The sequence below is a fragment of the Diaphorina citri genome, unplaced genomic scaffold (assembly GCF_000475195.1).
Source record: "Diaphorina citri unplaced genomic scaffold, Diaci psyllid genome assembly version 1.1 scaffold2082, whole genome shotgun sequence".
In the NCBI taxonomy this organism is placed as follows: domain Eukaryota; kingdom Metazoa; phylum Arthropoda; class Insecta; order Hemiptera; family Psyllidae; genus Diaphorina; species Diaphorina citri.
This window is the reverse complement of record NW_007379507.1, coordinates 14,894-35,725: the sequence shown is the minus strand read 5'-3', so window position 1 is coordinate 35,725 and position 20,832 is coordinate 14,894. Positions and strand designations below refer to the sequence as shown.

General features: G+C 41.5%; 2 protein-coding genes across 5 annotated transcripts in view; one reads left to right on the top strand and one right to left on the bottom strand.

The window, feature by feature from the left end:
* The window catches only part of LOC103518123 (phosphoserine phosphatase-like), a 15,061-nt gene extending 11,732 nt beyond the window's left edge, over positions 1-3,329 (bottom strand). The window contains exons 1-4 of the mRNA XM_008483178.3: positions 3,123-3,329; positions 2,268-2,425; positions 1,507-1,641; positions 314-438 (exon numbers count right to left, since the gene is read on the bottom strand). Of these exons, the coding sequence (XP_008481400.1) occupies positions 314-438; positions 1,507-1,641; positions 2,268-2,425; positions 3,123-3,230 (526 nt within the window). The 5' untranslated portion in view covers positions 3,231-3,329. The remainder of the gene's footprint in view (positions 1-313; positions 439-1,506; positions 1,642-2,267; positions 2,426-3,122) is intronic.
* A 2,971-nt stretch (positions 3,330-6,300) lies between these two features.
* Positions 6,301-20,441, top strand: LOC103518122. Of its 4 annotated transcripts, none has more exons than XM_008483177.3 (9): positions 6,301-6,580; positions 9,019-9,223; positions 9,493-9,669; positions 10,286-10,478; positions 11,025-11,167; positions 11,571-11,709; positions 12,211-12,325; positions 12,564-12,705; positions 13,408-20,441. In XM_008483177.3, exons 2-9 carry the CDS (start codon positions 9,046-9,048, stop codon positions 19,386-19,388), a joined length of 7,068 nt encoding a protein of 2,355 aa, XP_008481399.1. In that variant the 5' UTR covers positions 6,301-6,580; positions 9,019-9,045; the 3' UTR covers positions 19,389-20,441. The 4 variants fall into 4 exon arrangements, with proteins under 4 accessions (XP_008481399.1, XP_026685805.1, XP_026685804.1 ...); XM_026830004.1 differs by having other exon boundaries at positions 6,303-6,323; XM_026830003.1 differs by lacking the exon at positions 6,301-6,580 and adding an exon at positions 6,617-6,791.
* Positions 20,442-20,832: the final 391 nt, after the last annotated feature.

Here is a 20,832-nt window from a genome sequence, read left to right as displayed (position 1 = left end):
TTTGGACCGATTGCAATACTTTCTCATTACCTTGTATAGGTTCCCTATACGTAAGGGTAATAGAAAGTATGATTTTGTTTTTCATGAAAATAATGTGATTTGCTTCCCCCCTTCCTTCGCCTCCTTATTCTTCTTGTTCTTCTTCTCCTCCTCCTTCTCCTCCTCCTTTTCTTCTTCTTTTTCTTCTCCTCCTCTTTCTCCTCCTTCTTCTTCATCTGCTTCGTCCAAATGTCATATAATAACTCGGGCATGTATTTAAGGGTCTGGGTTTAAATTGCCCTTAAGATCAATTTAATTTGAAGAAATCATTTACTGATGAAGTCTCCTCCTGCAGAGATCTGATCCAGTGCCTTCACAAGAACAACGTCCATGTGTATCTGATATCCGGTGGATTCCGCAGTGTCATCATGCCCAAGGCGAAAGAACTGGGCATCCCCCCTGAGAACATCTTTGCCAACCGTCTGATGTTCTATTTCGACGGTAAGTAAAGCGACCAGCAACGCAACGGCGGGATGTATTATTGACAGGGGCGGGCTTTGGTCTGTGTCATAGCATGTCTAACCTCTTGTGCAGCCTGCTCAGATGGGCAGACCACGGGGCATGATGACACTGCGGAATCCACCGGATATCAGATACACATGGACGTTGTTCTTGTGAAGGCATAAGCGACCAGGGAGCTGGGAACGAATGACCCTCCTAGAGTTACGGATTCGATTTCCGCCCCGCACGAAATTCATCCTGAACTGATCAGATTCTTTCTCAGAACGGCTGGCTCCCTCCTATCCTGGACTCTCTTTTTGATTTCGGGACAACACGTATAAAGGTAGAAACATAGGTACTACCATTACGTAAAGTGAAGTAATCACGTGACGTATTGTAGCTGTCCTGAACGAAATTACCCCCAATATTATGGGAAAACTTTACACTACATCTTTCTGACTCCCCAAGACTTCCCGTGACGTGATGTAGTGTATTTCTGATTCTACCTTAAGATCTCCATTGTCTTCATAAAAATGTATTTTGGCCGTTCGAGGCATGTGATGTGTTCCAATCCACTCGACCCCGAAAGAATTGATCAGGGATGATTTTTTTAAATTCATATTTTAAGAGCTTTTGTCTAGCTGGGGGACACTAAACAGGTGGGATATGAGCCTAAAATTTCCCTTGCTAAAGAAATAGCAAAGGTTGATTGCGAAGGGCATCTACTCTTAAAATTTTTGTTGCCAAAACCAAATGTCCAGCCCAAAGCAATCCATAATAGGGCTGATTGAGAGGCTGACGCCAAACGCCAATCCCGTCTGAACACGGGAAAAGGCGAAGTAAAAGATTCTATCTGGTAATCCCGGCGAAAAATGTTTGTTGCCAAAACCAAATGTCCAGCCCAAAGCAATCCATAATAGGGCTGATTGAGAGGCTGACGCCAAACGCCAATCCCGTCAGAACACGGGAAAAGGCGAAGTAAAAGATTCTATCTGGTACCCTGGTAATCCCAGGACCCAAACTTACTCAACTCCTGGAGATAGCATGGCAGGTCTCTCCTCTATAAAACGACGCATTGTACTCAGGCTCGGCTTCATAATGTCCAGACGGGCGAGCAGGGCCGGCCTCAGACCTACCTGACCCGACATGGCCTGCTTTGTTCTGAAATAAATGGAGACGAAAATATCAATCCAAAGGTTTGTCAAAGTTTGACATTTTTTTTCCCCCTATGGGTTTAACGTCCACTAGCGTAAAAAGCCACTAGCGTGCGATTTCCCTTTTTCACTTTATCAACTGAACAACTGGTACAAATAGACTAGGGGTGGGTTTCATCAAACCTTCTTTTCAGTCCCTAACAGGTTGTTAGCTTAACAGCCCTGTTAAGTCTCTATAAATTAAATGAAACCTAACAGGTTGTTAACTTGACAGCCCTGTTAAGTCTTTTAAGATCAATTGAAACTTAATAGGCTGATAGCTTAACAGGTCTTCTAGGGGCTGAAAAAATTTTTTCACTTTATCAACTGAACAACTGGTACAAATAGACTAGGGGTGGGTTTCATCAAACCTTCTTTTCAGTCCCTAACAGGTTGTTAACTTGACAGCCCTGTTAAGTCTCTATAAATTAATTGGACCTAACAGGTTGTTAACTTGACAGCCCTGTTAAGTCTGTTAAGATCAATTGAAACTTAATAGGCTGATAGCTCAACAGGTCTTCTAGGGGCTGAAAAAATATCCATTGTGGGAACAGGCCTTTTAGGGACATCCACTGTGGAAGATTTTGGACTTACACATTTTTGACATCGTCTTGTTTGTTCAAATAGTCTGCCAGTTCATCGATAGCTTCTGTCGTGAACAGTGTCGAATCTACGTCAAAACATACGGCGTCCGCCGAACGGAATATCTGCTCCGGGTTCATTTTGTAGCCTAGGACGTCCCAAAATTTAACCTGGAATCAAAAAGGCATTTTCGATTTACAACACTGAGAAATGGGTAGTTACCACGATAAGATTCGTAGGAGCTTAACACATCCTTTATCCTTTAGGGCTGTTTACCCCTACACCTAAGCCTCGGAGTGGGCTTTTTGTGTTTGGAGTTTAGCTGAAAAATTGTTGGTAGGTATTACTTTCTATTACTCGTACTACAGTTATAGCAAAGCTATACTGCATAGTTCTTCTTCCTCGCCTTTTCCCGTGTTCAGACAGAGTCGACGTTTTTCGTCAGCCTCTCAATCAGCCCTAGGGTGGTTGCTTTGGGCTGACATTTGGTTTTGGCTAGAAAATTTTTACGAGTGGATGCCCTTCGTACTCAACCTTTGCTATTTTTTTTTTTAGCAAAGTGAAATTTCAGGCTGGTCTACTTCCTGTTTAAAGTCAATCAGCCAGACTAAGCTGGCGTACTCCCTGTTTAAAGCCAAACCAAAATATTGATTTGAGAAAAATAAATTTTTATGTCTATAATTCTATATGTCTATACCAATTTGTTTATCAAAATAAATTGAATTGAATATGATTATCCAAGTGTAGTAGGACAGTCTAAAAATTCAACTTAAAAAAAGGAATATTCAAAAGGGAACAAAAACAACACAAAAGTACAACACCTAGGTACTAAAAAACACTGACTTTTACATAATCCAACTTCCTTACCTTCAAAGCTCGGAGTGCTCCGTAACACTCAACTCGGCCGAACGAAAGATTGCTTATGACTAAAATCGAACTCACGAAATAGCAAGAAAATGTCCTAGGAACCAACATTTTTATCTATTTATTTTTTGGAGCAATTAAAAAAAAAATCCAGGTAAAAAAACTACCCAAGGGAGCTCTTTTTCTAATTGGAACAATTAGCACTAGGAGGCCTCTGTATAGACAAAGGTGACAATTAGACCAATTGTGATTTGGCTCAGCCGTTCACAAAATTTTATGACTGGAATCACACAGGACAGATTTTCTTCTTCTTGAGAGAGGGGTTGATAGGTTTGAGCCACACATGGTCGACAAGCCGTCGATCCACAACGATTCACATCGATCGACGGCCGGTCGATTATGTGTGGACTGTGGACAGATCTTAACAACGGAGTTCTAATGCTCGTAAAAGGGTTAGGTTTCATTAGAAGCTTAGACGGGCGACTTTTATCAGCGCTTAGCGCGTATTCGCCTGCAAAACCACAACTATGAAAATGATAGAGAGACTCTCTATAGACAGGTGTTAATTTTCAAAACGTTTGGTTTTTCAGGCGACTACGCGCTAACAAAAGTCGCCCGTCAACGCTTTCTCTGTGTGACGGGTCTTATCGTCTTGAAATCGAAGGGAGACGGAGGGCAGGATAGGAGAAAGCCATCCGTTCCAAGAACGAACCGACGCCCGGTCGACTATGGGTGGACTGTGGACAGATCTTAACAACGGAGTTCTAATGCCCGTAAAAGGGTTAGGTTTCATTAGAAGCTTAGACGGGCGACTTTTATTAGCGCTTAGCGCGTATTCGCTTGCAAAACCACAACTATGAAAATGATAGAGACTCTCTATAGACAGGTGTTAATTTTCATAGTTTTGGTTTTCAAGGCGACTACGCGCTAACAAAAGTCGCCCGTCAACGCTTTCACTGTGTGACGGGTCTTATCGTCTTCAAATCGAAGGGAGACGGAGGACAGGATAGGAGAAAGCCATCCGTTCCGAGAACGAACTTTATCAGTTCCACCATAAAAAAAAAAAAAAAAAAAAAAAAAAAAAAAAAAAAAATCAACCTGGGTTCCAAGATCGCCAGCAGATCGATATACTGTACCGTTTAGACTAGTTTGGAGCCTCCCCTTTCGGAAACATCTCCCCACACCACTGTTATATTCGGGGCTACCTACTTTATTTATCAATAATTTAAAAGGCACACATGTATTTGATGTTTAGAGTGCAAATAAACAAGGTAATAAAAATTCAGGCAATTATTACATAATTCCTCCAAAGGATTTTAGGGAGCATTTTTGAGGTCAAACTGTATAACGTCACGTAACACTGTTACCAAACTGGTAAAAACAGTGATCCATATTATTGCTTCGCTTCTAGAACTACCTGCCTACTGTAGGAAATTAGGGACTTACCTATGTAGGAATTTATGTACCAGGTACCTCATGAAGTTATGACATAAAATTGGACACATGAGATTGGATAATTACCTACCCAGGTATGACTATTGAACGTTTAGTTTGGGAGATACCTAGTGCGCTTGAATTGTAGGTAAGCACTAGGTCGCGGGGTTGATTCCCGCCCGCGGCGGATTTTACCCTGAACGGATAAGGTTCGTTCTCGGAATGGCTGTATTTTTCATATGCCCTTCTCCTTCCCTTTGCGATTTCGCAAGATCTTCGTTGTTTCGGTTTCCTATCAATCCTGATAAAAGATTAAAAAAATCAAAAGGAGTGATTGATCGAGCAACATGCTAATATTTAGCAATCAGAATCGTTTAAACAACCCGTAGGTATATAAAGTAGCTGTCAAGTTAAGTGGCATTCATGTCACATTCGCAGTGACGTGTTTTATCATTATTATTGAAAAGGTTTGATAGAGGGAACTGTAACTGCTGTGGTAGTATGGTCTTATCATTCCGAAAGCGAAGAGAGAAGGAAGACAGGATAGGAGAAAGCCAGCCGCTCAGACAAAGAATCTTACAATTTTTCAAGTTTTCTTCTCAACCCTCCTACTTACCAATGTATCTACCGAAAATACCTAGTAAAGTAAAGTAATTAGTTATTCACATAAATTAGTTTGTACTAATTAGTTATTAGTAATTAAAGTGGTCGAATCACTGCAATGTATTATTCAGAAAAATTCTGAATAGCTATAGCCCAAATAATTAATGATTTAGATTTGCTTTTTTTTTAAATAGCCTCCGCGGTCGAGTTAGTATCACACTAGGCTTGCACGTCCGAGGTCCTGGGTTCGAAGTTTTTTTCGGCTCTGTGCTTGAAGTTCGGGGTGCACTCAGCTACTACTACAATACCTACTCAGTAGCTACTTCAATTGACTATCAGTGTAGAAAGATTATTGAAATACGGAAATTGATTTGCAAAGGAGACACTTAGTAATGCTGTGATATCCACTAATGTTCTGAAAAAGCTCTGCTTTACGAAAAATCATGATGATTGATAATGAGATTTGATTTTCCGATTGTTTTTCTGATTCTTTACTCCGCAGGTGTGAAGCAGTTGGTAGCCCTGATCCCCGAATGTAAGAACCCAAGTCTCCGGTATGTAGATGAAGAGAAGAAACTAGTACAGCTCCTAAGCCAAACTCCTTTTAACCAATGTGTGATATTCAGCAACTATCAACTTAGGTAACTTAGAAAAAATCTCTGATCTTAGAATAGAATATACCTTGTTTAGCCTGCTCAAATGAGGCTAAAAGTTCTTTTACCCTCGTATATTTTATGTGTTTCTTTTTCTTCCTTTTAGTATTAGTCCGTCCTTCCTTTATTATTACAATAGTAATAAAAAGGTATAAGGGACGGACTATTGTATTCGCTTCGGTGTCGTCTGTCAGTCTGTCAGTCTGTCAGTCTGTCTGTCTGTCTGTCTGTCTGTCTGTTCCAAAAAAATGATACCTACCTAATAGTGATACCTTGGTACAAAGTACCTAGCTAGAAGTAAAATAAAACTAAAACATTGGGCGTGGAGAAATAAATGCAAAAACGGGACTCAGGGTCTTCGATGAATGTCCAAAAAACGCCTTCAAATTTTCCCTCTCCAGTGAATGCAATCCGCATAACACAACAAAAGAAAAGGCGGGATTTTTTTCCAAATTTGAAATTTTCATTTTTCAGATTTCCCACAAAAAGGAAAAAGTTTTGAGTTTTCCGATCGGTACTTAAACTTAAATCGTTTGTTGAACGTTCTTTCCAGCTCATTTGTGTCATTTTACAGTAATATTTGATCTTTTTACCTAATATCACAATATTCTAGACTTTAAATCTTGTATCTGTAGATTTCAAAGTAGCTCTTTGTTCCAAGTTCAAACTTTTTATCCCTAGCCATTTTCTAGATTTCTAGTTTGGAAACTGAAAAGTTCTTCGTTCTACGTTATAAAAAGAATGAGGCCAACACCTAACTAAAACCAAAGGGTTAGTAGGTAGAGTTGTCTCACTACAAATACTAAAGTAAAAGCAATTTACGTACCTATGTTTGTATTTTCTAGTGTAGCAGAGGATCACCGGGAAAAACCCTTTGTTAGATTTCAGTCCACCCAAATCTTGACTGAAGGTTGTAAGAAATCTTACTTCTTACCTTTGAATATGTTGACAGGGCTTGATTCAAAGATTATATAAAACAGAGTTACTTATCAACTTACTTGCTTAAACAATTTGATACCCATGAAGAACTGAGAAATTGAAAATTTTGAGGTTATGTACTTATGTATTTTATCAGATCAATTTTCTCACCAGCTGAGAAATACAACCATAGGTTTTGAACTCAAAAAGTTTCAAGCTTTATAAACTGGCTTGTATAAATTTGGTGAAGTTACTACAGAGCCAGCCCATTGGGTGGTATGATACAAACTGAATTGGGCACATGACATTCAGAGTCACACCCCTTTTAAAATAAATTTATTTAAAAAATGATACAAACTCAACTTTTAGACCAAAAAGGCCAGCAGGACACAATGTCCCATTATTCTTACCGTTTTTATTATTATTGGATACTAGGTATTTGTGTTTTTCTACTCCAACTCGACGCCGGACAATGTCCCAAACAGTCATTCCTCCAGATATCAACCACTGCCATTGTGGCTTAACCTCATCAATAAAAAAAAAAAAAAAAAAATCACAGAACTACTAGTGTACCTAGTCTCAGCCTCAGCATCAGCTTGAGCGAGGTCTACAGTTCACAGAAACACTAGTAGTGTACTTTTTTTTTTAAAGATGAGTTCACCGCCGTTTTTATTTCGTAGCAATGAAACAACTGCTACATTAGACGCACCTGGTCTGTGTCGTAGCATACCCATCCCGTAGTATGCCTCTCACCTAATTACCTTTAATAGCTAGCGGGGATAACACGTTGAATCTCTGAAAGCTGAACTAGTTTCCAATGAGTTTGTGCATCACTGAAGTTGCCCATCCCGTAGTATGCCTCTCACCTAATTACCTTTTATAGCTAGCGGGGATAACACGTTGAATCTCTGAAAGCTGAACTAGTTTCCAGTGAGTTTGTGAATCACCGAAGTTAAGCAACTTCGCGGGAGCTTGGTATCGTGATGGATGTCCGGGCACTTCTCTCTTCGATTTCGGGACGATAAGACCATAGCAGTTACAGTTCCCTCTGTCAAACCTCTTAAAAAAAAAATCAACGCACTATCCCTGTTATCCACTTTGTCTCCACATGTCGTGCTGACTTTGCCTGGCTGGATGAGGTTAATATGAGTAGGCGGTTTGCTGAATGGAGGTTAAAAAAATCCCTGTCACTAAAAAAAGGGAATAAAGAAACCCTGAGGAGGTTGTTAGCTTAACAGCCCTGTTAAGTCTCTATAAATTAAATGAAACCTAACAGGTTGTTAACTTGACAGCCCTGTTAAGTCTTTTAAAATCAATTGAAACTTAATAGGCTGAGAGCTTAACAGGTCTTCTAGGGGCTGAAAAAACCCACTTTGTCTCCACATGTCGTGCTGACTTTGCCTGGCTGGATGAGGTTAATATGAGGAGGCGGTTCGATGAATGGAGGTTAAAAAAAATCCCTGTCACTAAAAAAAGGGAATAAAGAAACCCTTAGGACTTATACAGTGACGTTAAACCAAAAAATAGTTTGGGCACAAATGGGCAGGTAGGTAAGATCAATGGATTTTGCTTAATTATTCTGGTATTTATGTTTCCCCGCGAGGGACATAGCTTTTTATGTACGTTAAACATACTTTACATTAAGACATATTACGGGTAACATTAATACTTATGTTTGTAGAGATAAATGTTTGTGTGTGTGTATGTATTTATGTATTCTCTGTATATGTAGAGGTACCTAATATGTATACTTACTTTGACTCTTTTAGCTGATATGACTGTTCTCCTTAGATATGACTGATCTCCTTATGTTCTGAGCCTTTAGACTGAATGGACCCTACAGTTCTAACAATCAAAAGGAGTGATTGATCGAGCAACATGCTAATATTTAGCAATCAGAATCGTTTAAACAACCCGTAGGTATATAAAGTAGCTGTCAAATTAAGTGGCATTCATGTCACATTCGCAGTGACGTGTTTTATCATTATTAAAGAAAAGGTTTGATAGAGGGAACTGTAACTGCTGTGGTAGTGTTGGGGTTTTTTTTTTTTTTTTTTTTTTTTTTTTTTTTTTTTTTTATGGATCTGAATTGATAATATGACCAGACTTCAGGAATGACATCACTGGATAAGTTTTTTTTTTGAGTTTTGGTAACTCTTCTATTAAGCAATCTGATTAGTTGATTTCTAGGCATCATCCAGATTAAACCCACATATAAGTAACCACTCTTTAATAAGGCACAACTTTTCTTTCTCTTTTCTAATCACATCTCATTTGATTCAATTCCACAGACATTTCCATAGTCACCATATCTCACAATGGCCCATGATATTCAGAAGTGTGCGAGAACCAAGGATGTTTTGTCCAACATTGACGTTCTGTTTGAGAATGATGTCCTTATTGAGAAGCCGATACGTCAGGGGCTACAGGAGAATGGCTTTGTCAAGGAGTCACCGATTCAGATGGCAGCTTTCCCTTATGTTCTGAATGGCTATGGTGAGTGGGTATTTTGATCATATCTGTCTATCATAAAGGTTCTGGATTTTAGATTTTCACATAGGTAAGTAAGGTCCTATTTGTTGTTTTGAATTCAAACCCTATTGGGCAAAGACCCTTGTAGAAGCTCATTTTCTGTATCACTCTTCACAGTGGTTGACTGGTCACTTTTACCATTAGATAGGTACCTGATAGTGAGTGCTGGCCTTACTTACCAACTTCTTCAAGTTTCATCATGATATTCATGATGTGATTTATTTAATTTTCAGATGCCATTGTCCAGTCTAAATCAGGCACAGGGAAGTCCATCGTATTTGTCGTAGCCGCTCTCAACAAGTTAATCAAGCTACCCGTGCAGCAACCACAGACCATCATATTGGCTCCGACAAGAGAGATTGCCGTTCAGATTACCGATGTAGTCCGCTCTGTTGGTGCACATGTTAAAAGTAAGATTGGTCTTTTTGGAAGATTTTCAACTTAGGGTGAATTTCACCAATATTAGATTGGTCTTTTAAGTAAGATTGGTCTTTTTGGAAGATTTTCAACTTTGGGTGAATTTCACCAATATTTTTTCAGTCTTTAAAAGGGTCTTAAGCTAACAGCCTGTTAAGTTCCATTTGATTTGTATAGGTTTAACAGGGTTGTTAAGGTAACAGGCTGTTAGGGCCTAAAAAGAAGGTTGGTGTAATCCACCATCAAAGTTTCAACTGTTTCAAGTCAGTACTTGATTGAAACACTAAATGTAGTAGAGTGGCAAAGTCTTTCCTAATCAGGTGTATTAAAAAGTTTCTGCCAGACTAGTTAGTTTGGAGAGCAGCACATCTGATTCTGTCTTGTAAGTGCTAGGTCACAGATTTGTTCTTGGAACAGTTGGCTTTCTTCTGCCCTTTCTTCTATTCGCTTTCAAGATGATGAGACCTTAGCAATTACTGTTCCCTCTATCAAAAATATTGTACCAAATACACAAGATCTTGTCTACACTGCGTTAGTAAAGGGACTTTTCTGTGATACTCCCCATTAAAGAACATAGAAATTTAAAAGATCCTTTTTGTACCTTTTCAGATCTGCATGTGGACTATTTCATTGGTGGAACTCAGGTCGAGCGACCTAAGCGCCCAGTTCAAATAGTTGTTGGATCTCCAGGTCGAATCAAGCAAATGATCAAGCTCAAGTATTTGAATATGGACTCTGTCCGGCTGTTCATTATGGATGAAGCTGATAAACTCATCAATACCGGATTTGTTGAAGATATAACGTGAGTATTGTTATTTATCAACTTGGGCACTAGAAAACACCCAACAAAAAAGCTACTGAAGATCGCCCGGAACTTTGAGCTTAAGTAGTTAGGAATCAGCTTAACTCCATGGCAAACAGGCAAACAGCCCTAAAGGTCGGGTTAACCTTATACGAAGCTACGAACTTGCGCACATGGGAAAAAAGCTAAGGTCCTGAGAAAAATAAACGTTTTCTTGTGCCCTGAATAGCGCAATTTTGAGGCCGAATAGCAGCCGAACCGTACATTTCTCGCGGTTCGGCCCGCGGAGACTTTTGATCTAAATTTTATGAAGAACCTCTCTGCAAAGTTTGGGCGACTTGGGCTGAACTTTTATTTTAAGCACTTTTGCTCTGAATAGCGCAATTTCGAGGCCGAATATCGGCCAAACCTTACCTTTCTCAACCCTCAAGCTTGAACACAAAATCAAAATGAACATCTCCACAAAATTTGATCGACTTTGGCAGAAAACTCTACACTACCTATTATTTCTTTTCATTATTCATGTTTCTCCACTCTTATTTTTAGATGGATATATTCTCAGCTGCCTCCCATGAAACAAATGCTGGTAGTGAGCGCCACATACTCTCACGATAATTTGGCCACGTTACAGAAATACATGGTGGATCCGCTTCTTATTCGGCCTGAAGATGCCACTCGACCTCTCTTAGGTAAGTGGTCGAATCACTGCAATGTATTATTCAGAAAAATTCTGAATAGCTATAGCCCAAATAATTAATGATTTAGATTTGCTTTTTTTTAAATAGCCTCCGCGGTCGAGTTAGTATCACACTAGGCTTGCACGTCCGAGGTCCTGGGTTCGAAGTTTTTTCGGCTCTGTGCTTGAAGTTCGGGGCGCACTCAGCTACTACCACAATACCTACTCAGTAGCGACTTCAATTGACTATCAGTGTAGAAAGATTATTGAAATACGGAAATTGATTTGCAAAGGAGACACTTAGTAATGCTGTGATATCCACTAATGTTCTGAAAAAGCTCTGCTTTACGAAAAATCATGATGATTGATAATGAGATTTGATTTTCCGATTGTTTTTCTGATTCTTTACTCCGCAGGTGTGAAGCAGTTGGTAGCCCTGATCCCCGAATGTAAGAACCCAAGTCTCCGGTATGTAGATGAAGAGAAGAAACTAGTACAGCTCCTAAGCCAAACTCCATTCAACCAATGTGTGATATTCAGCAACTATCAACTGAGGTAACTTACAAAAAATCTCTGATCTTAAAATAGAATATACCTTGCTTATCCTGCTCAAATGAGGCTAAAAGTCCTTTTACCCTCGTATATTTTATGTGTTTCTTTTTCTTCCTTTTAGTATTTTATGTTTTATGTGTTTAACTGGTTGGTTCAATAGTATAATAAGGTTTACTTCAAAGGACCTTGCTTAATTTTGAATAAGTGTTTCTTAGCGGGACATCCTGAACAGATGAGGTTTGTTCTCGGAACAGCTGGCTTTCTCCTGTCTTTTTTCCTTCTCTCTTCGCTTCGGGGACGATAAGACCTGAGCATTTACATTTCCCTCAATCAAACCTCTTGAAAAAGCCATTTTAATTGATTCATAAATACTGGTTGCTTGCTATCAAAGGCTGGGTCTATCACCCAAATGACTATCAGGTTATTTTCCTAGAAAATAAAGAAATGGAGACATTAATAAAACAAAACAATCAATATCATCTTGAAAATTTCTTTTCTTTGTAGGCCAGAAGTGATCTGTGAGAATCTGGCTAACGCTAATTTTGGTGCCGAGTACCTGTCTGGTGCTCAGGATCAGAAGGCCCGTCTAGCCTCTCTCGACTCTTTCAAACGGGGAAAGGTAAGACCGTCATTACTTTATATACGCTAGGTCTCGGGTTCGATTCTCTTCCGGGCCGAACTTTATCCTAAACGTTTTTGGAACGGCTAGCTTTCTCCTATCCTATTTTCCTTCTCTCTTCGATTTCTTGACAGTAGGACTTGCGTTGTTTTAGTTCCCTCTTAAAAAAAAAAAAAAAAAATAATAATAAATAATAATAAATAAATAAAAAAAATCTACAATCCGTTTTTCTCCTCAGGTTCGTATCCTGGTGACGACAGATTTGGCGGCGCGTGGCATAGATGCCGCCAATGTAGACCTGGTCATTAATCTGGAAATACCGCATGATGCCGCCACCTATCTGCATCGTATGGGCCGAGCCGGTCGGTATGGTACTAGAGGTGAGAGAGGGTAGAATTCTATCTTTGGTTGGGTGGAAAAGCTCACTGTGTAAGAATCGTGCAAAAAAAAAAAAAAAAAAAAAAAAAAAATGCATAGTCCAATAAATTGGTGTAAATCTAATACATATTTTTATTTACTTATCTCCTTTTAGGCAATATAGGCCAGGAAAATTGATCTTTCATTTCGGACAGTCTGTTTTCTGAAAGCTTTTTCACATGACGAGTAACCATGGCTCAAAATCTCCCTGAAGTCCAGAGTTGTACATCGTAATCTCTGGATTGGGACACATCACATGCCTTCAGGCACACTCCATTTGTCATGGGTCTAGGTTTACCTTGCCCTTGGGATCAACTTAATTTGAAGTAGAGAAAAACGAATACTTTTTCAACTTTAGTCCCTTGTAAGGAATATAGTCCAGGAATATTGGACTTTCGGTTTCGGACAAAGTCTCTTTTCCGAAAGCCTATCCATGTGACAAAATTAATCATGTCTCAAAAGTCCCCTAAAGTCCATATTTTTCCCTAGAGTTGTACATCGTATTCTTGTGTTCCTTACAAACACTTGTCTAACTGTCCTGCCATGGAAGATTATTGAAGTCAGCAATAGATATTGTAGAATAAAAATACTGCGATGCTCGGGGAAAAATAACCTAATAGTCTATATCTCTATATCTACCCTAACGCATATCTTTTCTTCATCAGGTCTGGTCATCACAATCGTATCGGCGGAATCTCTGGTCAAGTTCCACTCTCTCATGGGCGAAATTAATCTGGACCATGCTTTCAACGTAGGTCTAGTCCCAGACAATCTAACCGGCGACCAAATCAACTGGACCCAACGAGTACAGACCTTACTGGCCAAACCACTTGATCAAGCCCAGGAGCGAGAAGATGTGGAACAAACAGCTGAGGAGTCTTCGAAAGTAGAAAATACCAAACCCTTGCGAGGAGCGCCTTCAAAAGAAGTAACGAAGAAAGGAGCTTCAAAAGAAGGGACGAAATGGAATCTAACAGATGGGCAATCTGAGGAAGAAAGTGACAGTGAGAATGATGGAAAACCAGATGAAAACGGCAGCCAACGTGGTAGTAAGAGATCGAAAGAATTTAAGACCCAAGAAAAATGCGTGAAAGGAGCAGGAGAAGACGAAAATGGCGATAGAAAAGCTAGCAAAGACGAACAGAAAATAGATGGTGCTAACTCGGCCGAAAAATCTCTAGAAGATAAACATGGAAAAAAAATAACTAATAGTTTTGAAGCAGTTGGTGAAATTGTACAAAACGATACAGAGACTACGAAAGAAAACAACCAAACTGATGAAGTGCCAGAGGAAAATGGACTTGTAGGAAACCCTAACAAAGCTGAAGTAGGTGACCTAAACGAGTGTGAATCGTGTACGGACAGTTTTCATATGAATGAACATAGCGATGAGAACGATTTGGGAAACAACACAAAAGAGTCACAAAAGCAGAAAGGCCACAAAAGCAAGAAGAAGAAAGACAGGAAAAGAAAAGGAAATGGTGATAAAAGAGACCCTCAGGGTAATAATGCTAATCAAAGGGAAATTCGTGATAACAGCGCAACTTTAGACAAGACAGAAAAAGAATCTGTAAATAATGTTGAAAGTAAAGATGAAAGACCTCCCAGTACTGCCAACAACCCTGATGGAACAGAATGGGAAGATATTCCTTCCGATACAATTCCTAACGACGAAACTTCTAATGATAACAAACTAACGCCTGTAGATTTCGATTATATCAATGATTTCGTCAACCAAACCCCTTCAGAAACGGGTGATCGACCATTGGTACATGGTCCAAATTCTGTTCCAAAAATCGACACGCCTTCCGATGACTATCTAGTGGCCAATATGAAAGCGTGTCTCACAAATGATTCTGTACGAGTTCAGGTTCTAATGGAAAAGCTGGACCATGTAGATGCCAGTGTGCTGGCTGATTGGATACTCAACAAACACAACAATGTGGCTGCCTTGTTTAGAAGCGAAGACCAAAGTAATAGTGTCCGAATTGGAGATAATGATGGTACAGGCAATAGAAGCATTACCAGAAGCAAGCAGAATAGTCAAAGTGGTGACCACACTGATCTCAAAGACTCCAATAGACCTAACGCCAACACTGACCCATCTACCGGCAAAAACGTCAAAGACATTCAATCCAGGGAAATCAAAAGCTACGCCTCCCTATCCATGTTTTCACCGTGTCAAACGACTCTGAACAAATTCGATACACAATACAATAGTTCCGATTACCAGTCTGATTCTAAACCGTACGGAGATCGTACGAAACGGCGGAGTCGTCCAAGGAAAAACAAGGAGAATACGGATATCTTGAATACGTTAGGACAGGACAAGACGTCCGCCCACGGTAGAACTCCTAGCGGAGGGCATAGAACGCCGGAACGCCGAAGAAGTGATGGTGTTAGAAATGACACCCGGGATGAACGTAACGGGGCCTATACAGGTGATAAAGGCGGTCGAAATCGTGGCCATTCAGTCAACAGTCGGAAAGATCACTCATTCGCCGGTGAAACCCCGCGGTCTAAGGGAGGTTTCGATAGCTATCTCGACCAAAGCATGGATAGTTTTCTCGACAAAAGCTGTCGGGAGGAAAGCTTCCTAAAGCGGTCCCACATGCCCAAACGGGACCTGGTGGTGTACGACGACGCTTTCGATATGTTTTCGCCTGCGGCGAATAATTTGGACGAGTACGAAATCGACTATGTCGAACAACCTGTGGATGAAAAGAAAAGTCGTCGGGAACTGTCTCAAAAGATGGATTCAGATCGCTATAGACCGGATAGTGATGGGGACCCAAACAGGCGGCCTTCCTCGCAGGAAAGTCTGCATCATAATGATTCGCTGGACATCAAGCTGAGAAAGAAATTGAAGCCAGGTCATCGACTTCAGCGAAATTCCAAGAAGAGGCACTCCAAGATTTCCACGGAAAGATCCAACTCCAATAGTGCCCCTAGGGAGAAATCTTCTGATGCTAAACAAGCTGCAAATGAAGAGGAAAATATCACCGGAGGAAATGATGAAAACAAAACTCCAGTTGCCAGCGAAGTCAGGAATAAGAACAAAAAAGTCAAAGGTGTGAAGGAGAAAAATCCCTCCATTGTCGGTGATGAAAAACGCCGGTATTGGTGGAGATCCCCACCCGGTGGAGGTCCAAACGCGGCACGGCACAAAGTTTGCGATGATACGGACTTCCAAATCAGCTGGAATGACCCCCATCCCCCGAAGCTTACCCACGGCACAGGAAAGTCGCGAAGTAAATCAAGTCACAGTAAACAGTCCAAGCGTTCCGCTGAAAACCCTTCGTGTCGCCGCATGAGAGGGCAAGACGCTTTCGCTCCCGGTGGTGTGGCAACGCCAAGTTTCGGCATGAACCGCGCGTACGAGGAGAATTTTTCGAAACTGGATCTTTCTTCGTATCATGACGAGCATGCGGTGTTTCTACCCAATAGTTCTTCAGAAGATGACTGCGATGGACTTAGCCATGGGGACGAAGCCAATGGACTTGCCAGCGAAGATGCAGATGAATATTCTGGTTCTTCCCTCAATTCGTCTTGCATCGATTTGAACTGTGATCATTTGGAAAATGATTTCTCTGAAGAGGAAGCAGAAGAATATCTTGAGGAAACGTACGTCACAGACGAATACCACGAATGCGACGATGAACGCTGTTCTCACGATGACTGTGGTGACCTCGACTACCAACAGTACGAAAAGCTACGAGGAAGACAAGCTAATACGCCTACTAAAACAATCGGTGATACGCAGGGTAAAAGAGGTGGCAGGGTTAACACCCGATCCAACCATGTCAACTCAGAAGACAAAAGCCGTGTCCACACTTCCGAAGACCGACTGAACTTCAAGGGCTGGATTCGCGAGATGGAGCTCTACAACGTTTCTACCAACGTGAACGTTTCTGATGACGACGGGCTGGACGAATCTTATAACATGATCAAAACGCCTACGCCACGGAAACGCAATGGAGCCAGTGGCGAATCTAGTGTTGAAAGGGAGGATGTTGGAGGAGGGAAGAGCCTGCGAAATCTGCTCCTGAGACGCGCCCTGATGAATAAGCAGAACGAGGTGAACTTGTGGCATCGGGAAAACCAGGGCTGGAACCAAAAGGCTCAGGGCTGGAACGAGCATACTGAGGTCCAAACTGGGCTCAACCAGGGCTGGCACCAAAAGACTCAGGGCTGGAACGAGCACAGTGAGCTCCAAAACGGTATCGACTATGGAAGACTTCCGATTGGACATCAGCATAATCACGATCACCGACATAAACACCGGTTCAACCACTCTTCCAGCGGTGGAAACCCCAACGCCCGAATTTCAAACAGACAGAGATCCGTTGTCCCTTTGGACCATCCGTTCGTGTCCAACTTCTCCAATTCGTTCAATTTCGACACGAGCTTCTCCAACGGCATGTCGCAACGGTTCTCTAACGGTTCGCAACCAGCGCGGTGTTTCGTCGAAACACACAAAGGGAAAACACGCCTGAACGATGTTTCACGGTGTGAGCACCAGGGGGAATTTTTACCGTCACTGCGCAAGCGGTGTGATGTTGGCCACCATCAGGTTTATGCTTCCTCTCCATGTCTAAGTAAGCACGGCAGGATTGGATCTAATAAACGGACCGGATTCCAGTTAACTTCCTTGCAAGTAGATCGGCATACCCAGATGGACCAGTATTTCCGCAACGGGGGTCCTATGATGAAACAGTACCTGTGTTCCACTCAAGGGTTGCAGAGATTCAAACACCATCATTCTTCCAGCCATTCTCAGAGTGAGTTCGACCCGAAAAGATTACACTCCAAGGAAAGTTCTCACAAGCGAAACCGGAAAGCCAATGATTTCAACGATACTTGTGGAGCTGTAGCCAACGAAACCTTTGATGGTGAAGACAGCAAAGGTGGGTCTGACGATGAGAACAATCTGATTGTCACGCTCTCTGAAGCTGGAGATAGCGAGGTCGATGTTGAAGGCGAAAATAGTCCAACTGATGAAGATGAGGATGCTAATAATAGTCAAAATGATGGTGAAAGCACAGCTCAAAACAGCCAAAGTGATGAAAACAGTCATGACGGCGAAAGCGATAGTCACTCCGTCAAATCCAACGAAAGCCATTTCGGAAACTCTCGATGCCAACCCAAGACTGCCTATCAATCCTCCTCAGCCCAGTCGGAAGACGGCACCAGTTACAAGTCCATCTCCTGGGACGCCTATTCCGTTATTGATGAACCGGAAAGCTATGACGTTTCTTGGCGAACGTGTAGCTCCGAAAGTGCCGCCCGGGAGAAAAACTCCGGGCAACGCTCACGGGGTAGCGGTGACAAAGCCGCCCGTAAGAGCGCCTCTCTTCCGGCCTCTCAAATCGCTCTGCGAGATGGGAAAGGTGATTTCAAAAGCCCGCGAAAGGCGTCTCATTCGCTCAAAGATGGGAAGCGTTACGGGAATGCCCAGTCTTTTGAAGCCGCTAGGAACTCCAACCCTTACGAAGCCCCTATGCCCGGTGCCTGGCAACCTGTGCTTGAGGGAACGAGTGTTTTTGATGACGCGGAAAAATCGTCCAAATCCGGTCCTAAATCATCTAAAGCCGGCCCTAAATCATCCAAACCCGGCCCTAAATCGTCCAAACCCGGTCCTAAATCATCCAAAAGATACCCGAGCAGAAGTGGGTCTAGCGGCCTCAATAATCGGACTGAGGGTAATTCTGTCTCACATACGTGGGAGAACCACTTTGCCACCGGCACGGACAGACGGTCTCATCAGTACCCCGCCTACGGGAGCATGTCACGGCATGACTTGTACTTCGACGAGTCTCAATTACTCGGGAACGAAGCGCTCGGCCGCGGTGAAATTCGGGGTAGCGGAGGTGGATTTGCCAGCCGGGTGTCGAGCGTTGGTCCCGCCAATGAGAGTGGGCTGGTGGTAGCCGGCTGGAATCGGTGTGACCGGGAAGGACACGATCCCGCGCGGGGCCTGCCAATGAGGTCCCATTTCCACGGTGTGAAACGCTCCAATCACTGTGACCGAAAACCGCGAGGTGGACGAAAGCGATTGGAAAGTTCCGGGAACGAAACGTTCGATATTGTCGAAGACCTGGATGGGTTAAGTTTGAATGAAGGGTGTCAACGGGTTAATGGATTTGGAAGAGGACGTAAAGGTGGAAACGGCAATGGGCGTGGAAACTCAGAAAGATTAGCGCCAACTTGCTCGCATTATCGTGAAAACACGAATTCTTTCCGTTACCTAGACAACCGGGTTTGTGGACATAAAGACGCCAAATCTCGTTACCAAGGCAACCAAATTCGTGGGCATATAAAAGACGCAAAACCTTGTTTCCATGGAAACCTAAATGAGACGGATCTCACCTACGATCGTTTGTCCAGCGATTATGATTCGACATTTTCCTGCGGGGATTTCTTCTTGGATTCCAGCTACGAGGATGGGCCAGCACATGAATCCGAGGGGTGCTCGTATGAACATGTCCTTCGTGCACATCCGGCGTACTACCCCAGTTTGGATGTTCCTAGACTCAAAGCTGTTTTGGAGAGACAGCGGGAGTTTATGGAGAGCTATGCGTCACAGATGAGTGTGTATTTGAATGTGGCCCGGAATATTGCAGGCAATTCGTACTTTGATTTTTAAGCAGCCTTTGATTTTGTTAAACAATTTATCGGGTTGAGGGAAAGAGCTCCTTTGATGCTATAATACTCGTTTTAATAATGTTTACTGTGGGGGAAAAACCGCCCATTTCGGCAGTAAATTTCATTGCCTTAGTGTCAGCCTAATTAAGAAAGCTACCGTATTAAAAAAAAATAATAATAATAATAATAATAATAATAATAACAAAGCTACAAACCTTTAAAACAATGATCGGATTTTTAATGCTTTCCTATATTATGGAGTCATTCTGACCGTATCTGGACGTATCTGGTAGTGACATTACCTAACTACCTAACCTATACGTACCTATCTCATCTTGTTCGTGGAAAATTTAGTTTTTTAGTAGGAATTTTAGTTTTATGTTGTTTCTTGTTGTTTTTCTTTTATTTTTTAAGGCTTATGCTATTATAAAATTTGTTTCATAGATGATCAAGTGCTTAGATGATCAAGTTTAAGATTATTGCACTGCATCAGCTTAGGACTAGAAACCCCTTTATGCTGGCAGCTTATTAAAAGAAAGACATTGTTTTTTCATCCCGATTTTTACTTTTTATATTTTGTTCGACCAAGGATGTTCAATTGAATAAAATCCCTTTTAGCTAAAATAAAATCAATTTTAGCTAAATTCCCTATAGGGATGAGCTATTCAAACAGATGTATTTTTCAATACCCTATTTGTGTGCACAATTTCAAATCCATTTGATATGTAGGTGTGTCGTGTATTTTTCCATGCGAATGCAAATATTTTGCCAAAAATTGAAAATTTGCGGTATTGTTCTAAATCCAGTTTGTTTTTAAAGTTTAACTCTTTTACAGTGATTATTTCAGATCTGTGATTTTTCTTTTCTTGGAACACGACACCAAAAGGTGTTCGGAAATCCAATTTTTGTTGATGTCTTGTCATTTTTTTACGAGGTACCTATCCCATTTTTTAAAAACACAAACCCCTTTTTTTACGTTTAAGTTTTGAACGAAATATTGAAATGTCCAAATTAAATTCATGTAAAATATTTCCAAAGGATTTTGGCTCCCTCATCTCTCATTTGTTCTATTTTAGTTATGGTTGTGGTGTAACTAGTGCGGACATTTTTGGCATCTGAGGTTACCTTGTAGAAGGTCCCGGGTTCAATTAAAATGTGTGCTCATAAAAAAGAAAGTAAGAAAAAGTCAACACATTTTTACTTTCTTTTAGTACCTTTCTACTTCTGTTCTTTTCTTTCCTCGTTGTCAGCCTAGTTTGCTTAGTTGGTAGTGCGTCTGCCTTGTAAGCGCTAGGCCGCGGGTTCGATTCCCGCCCGGGGTGGATTTTATCCTGATGGGATAATGTTCGTTCTCGGAACGGCTGGCTTTCTCCTATCCTGTCTTCCTTCTCTCTTCGATTTCGGGACGATAAGACCATAGCAGTTACAGTTCCCCCTGTCAAACC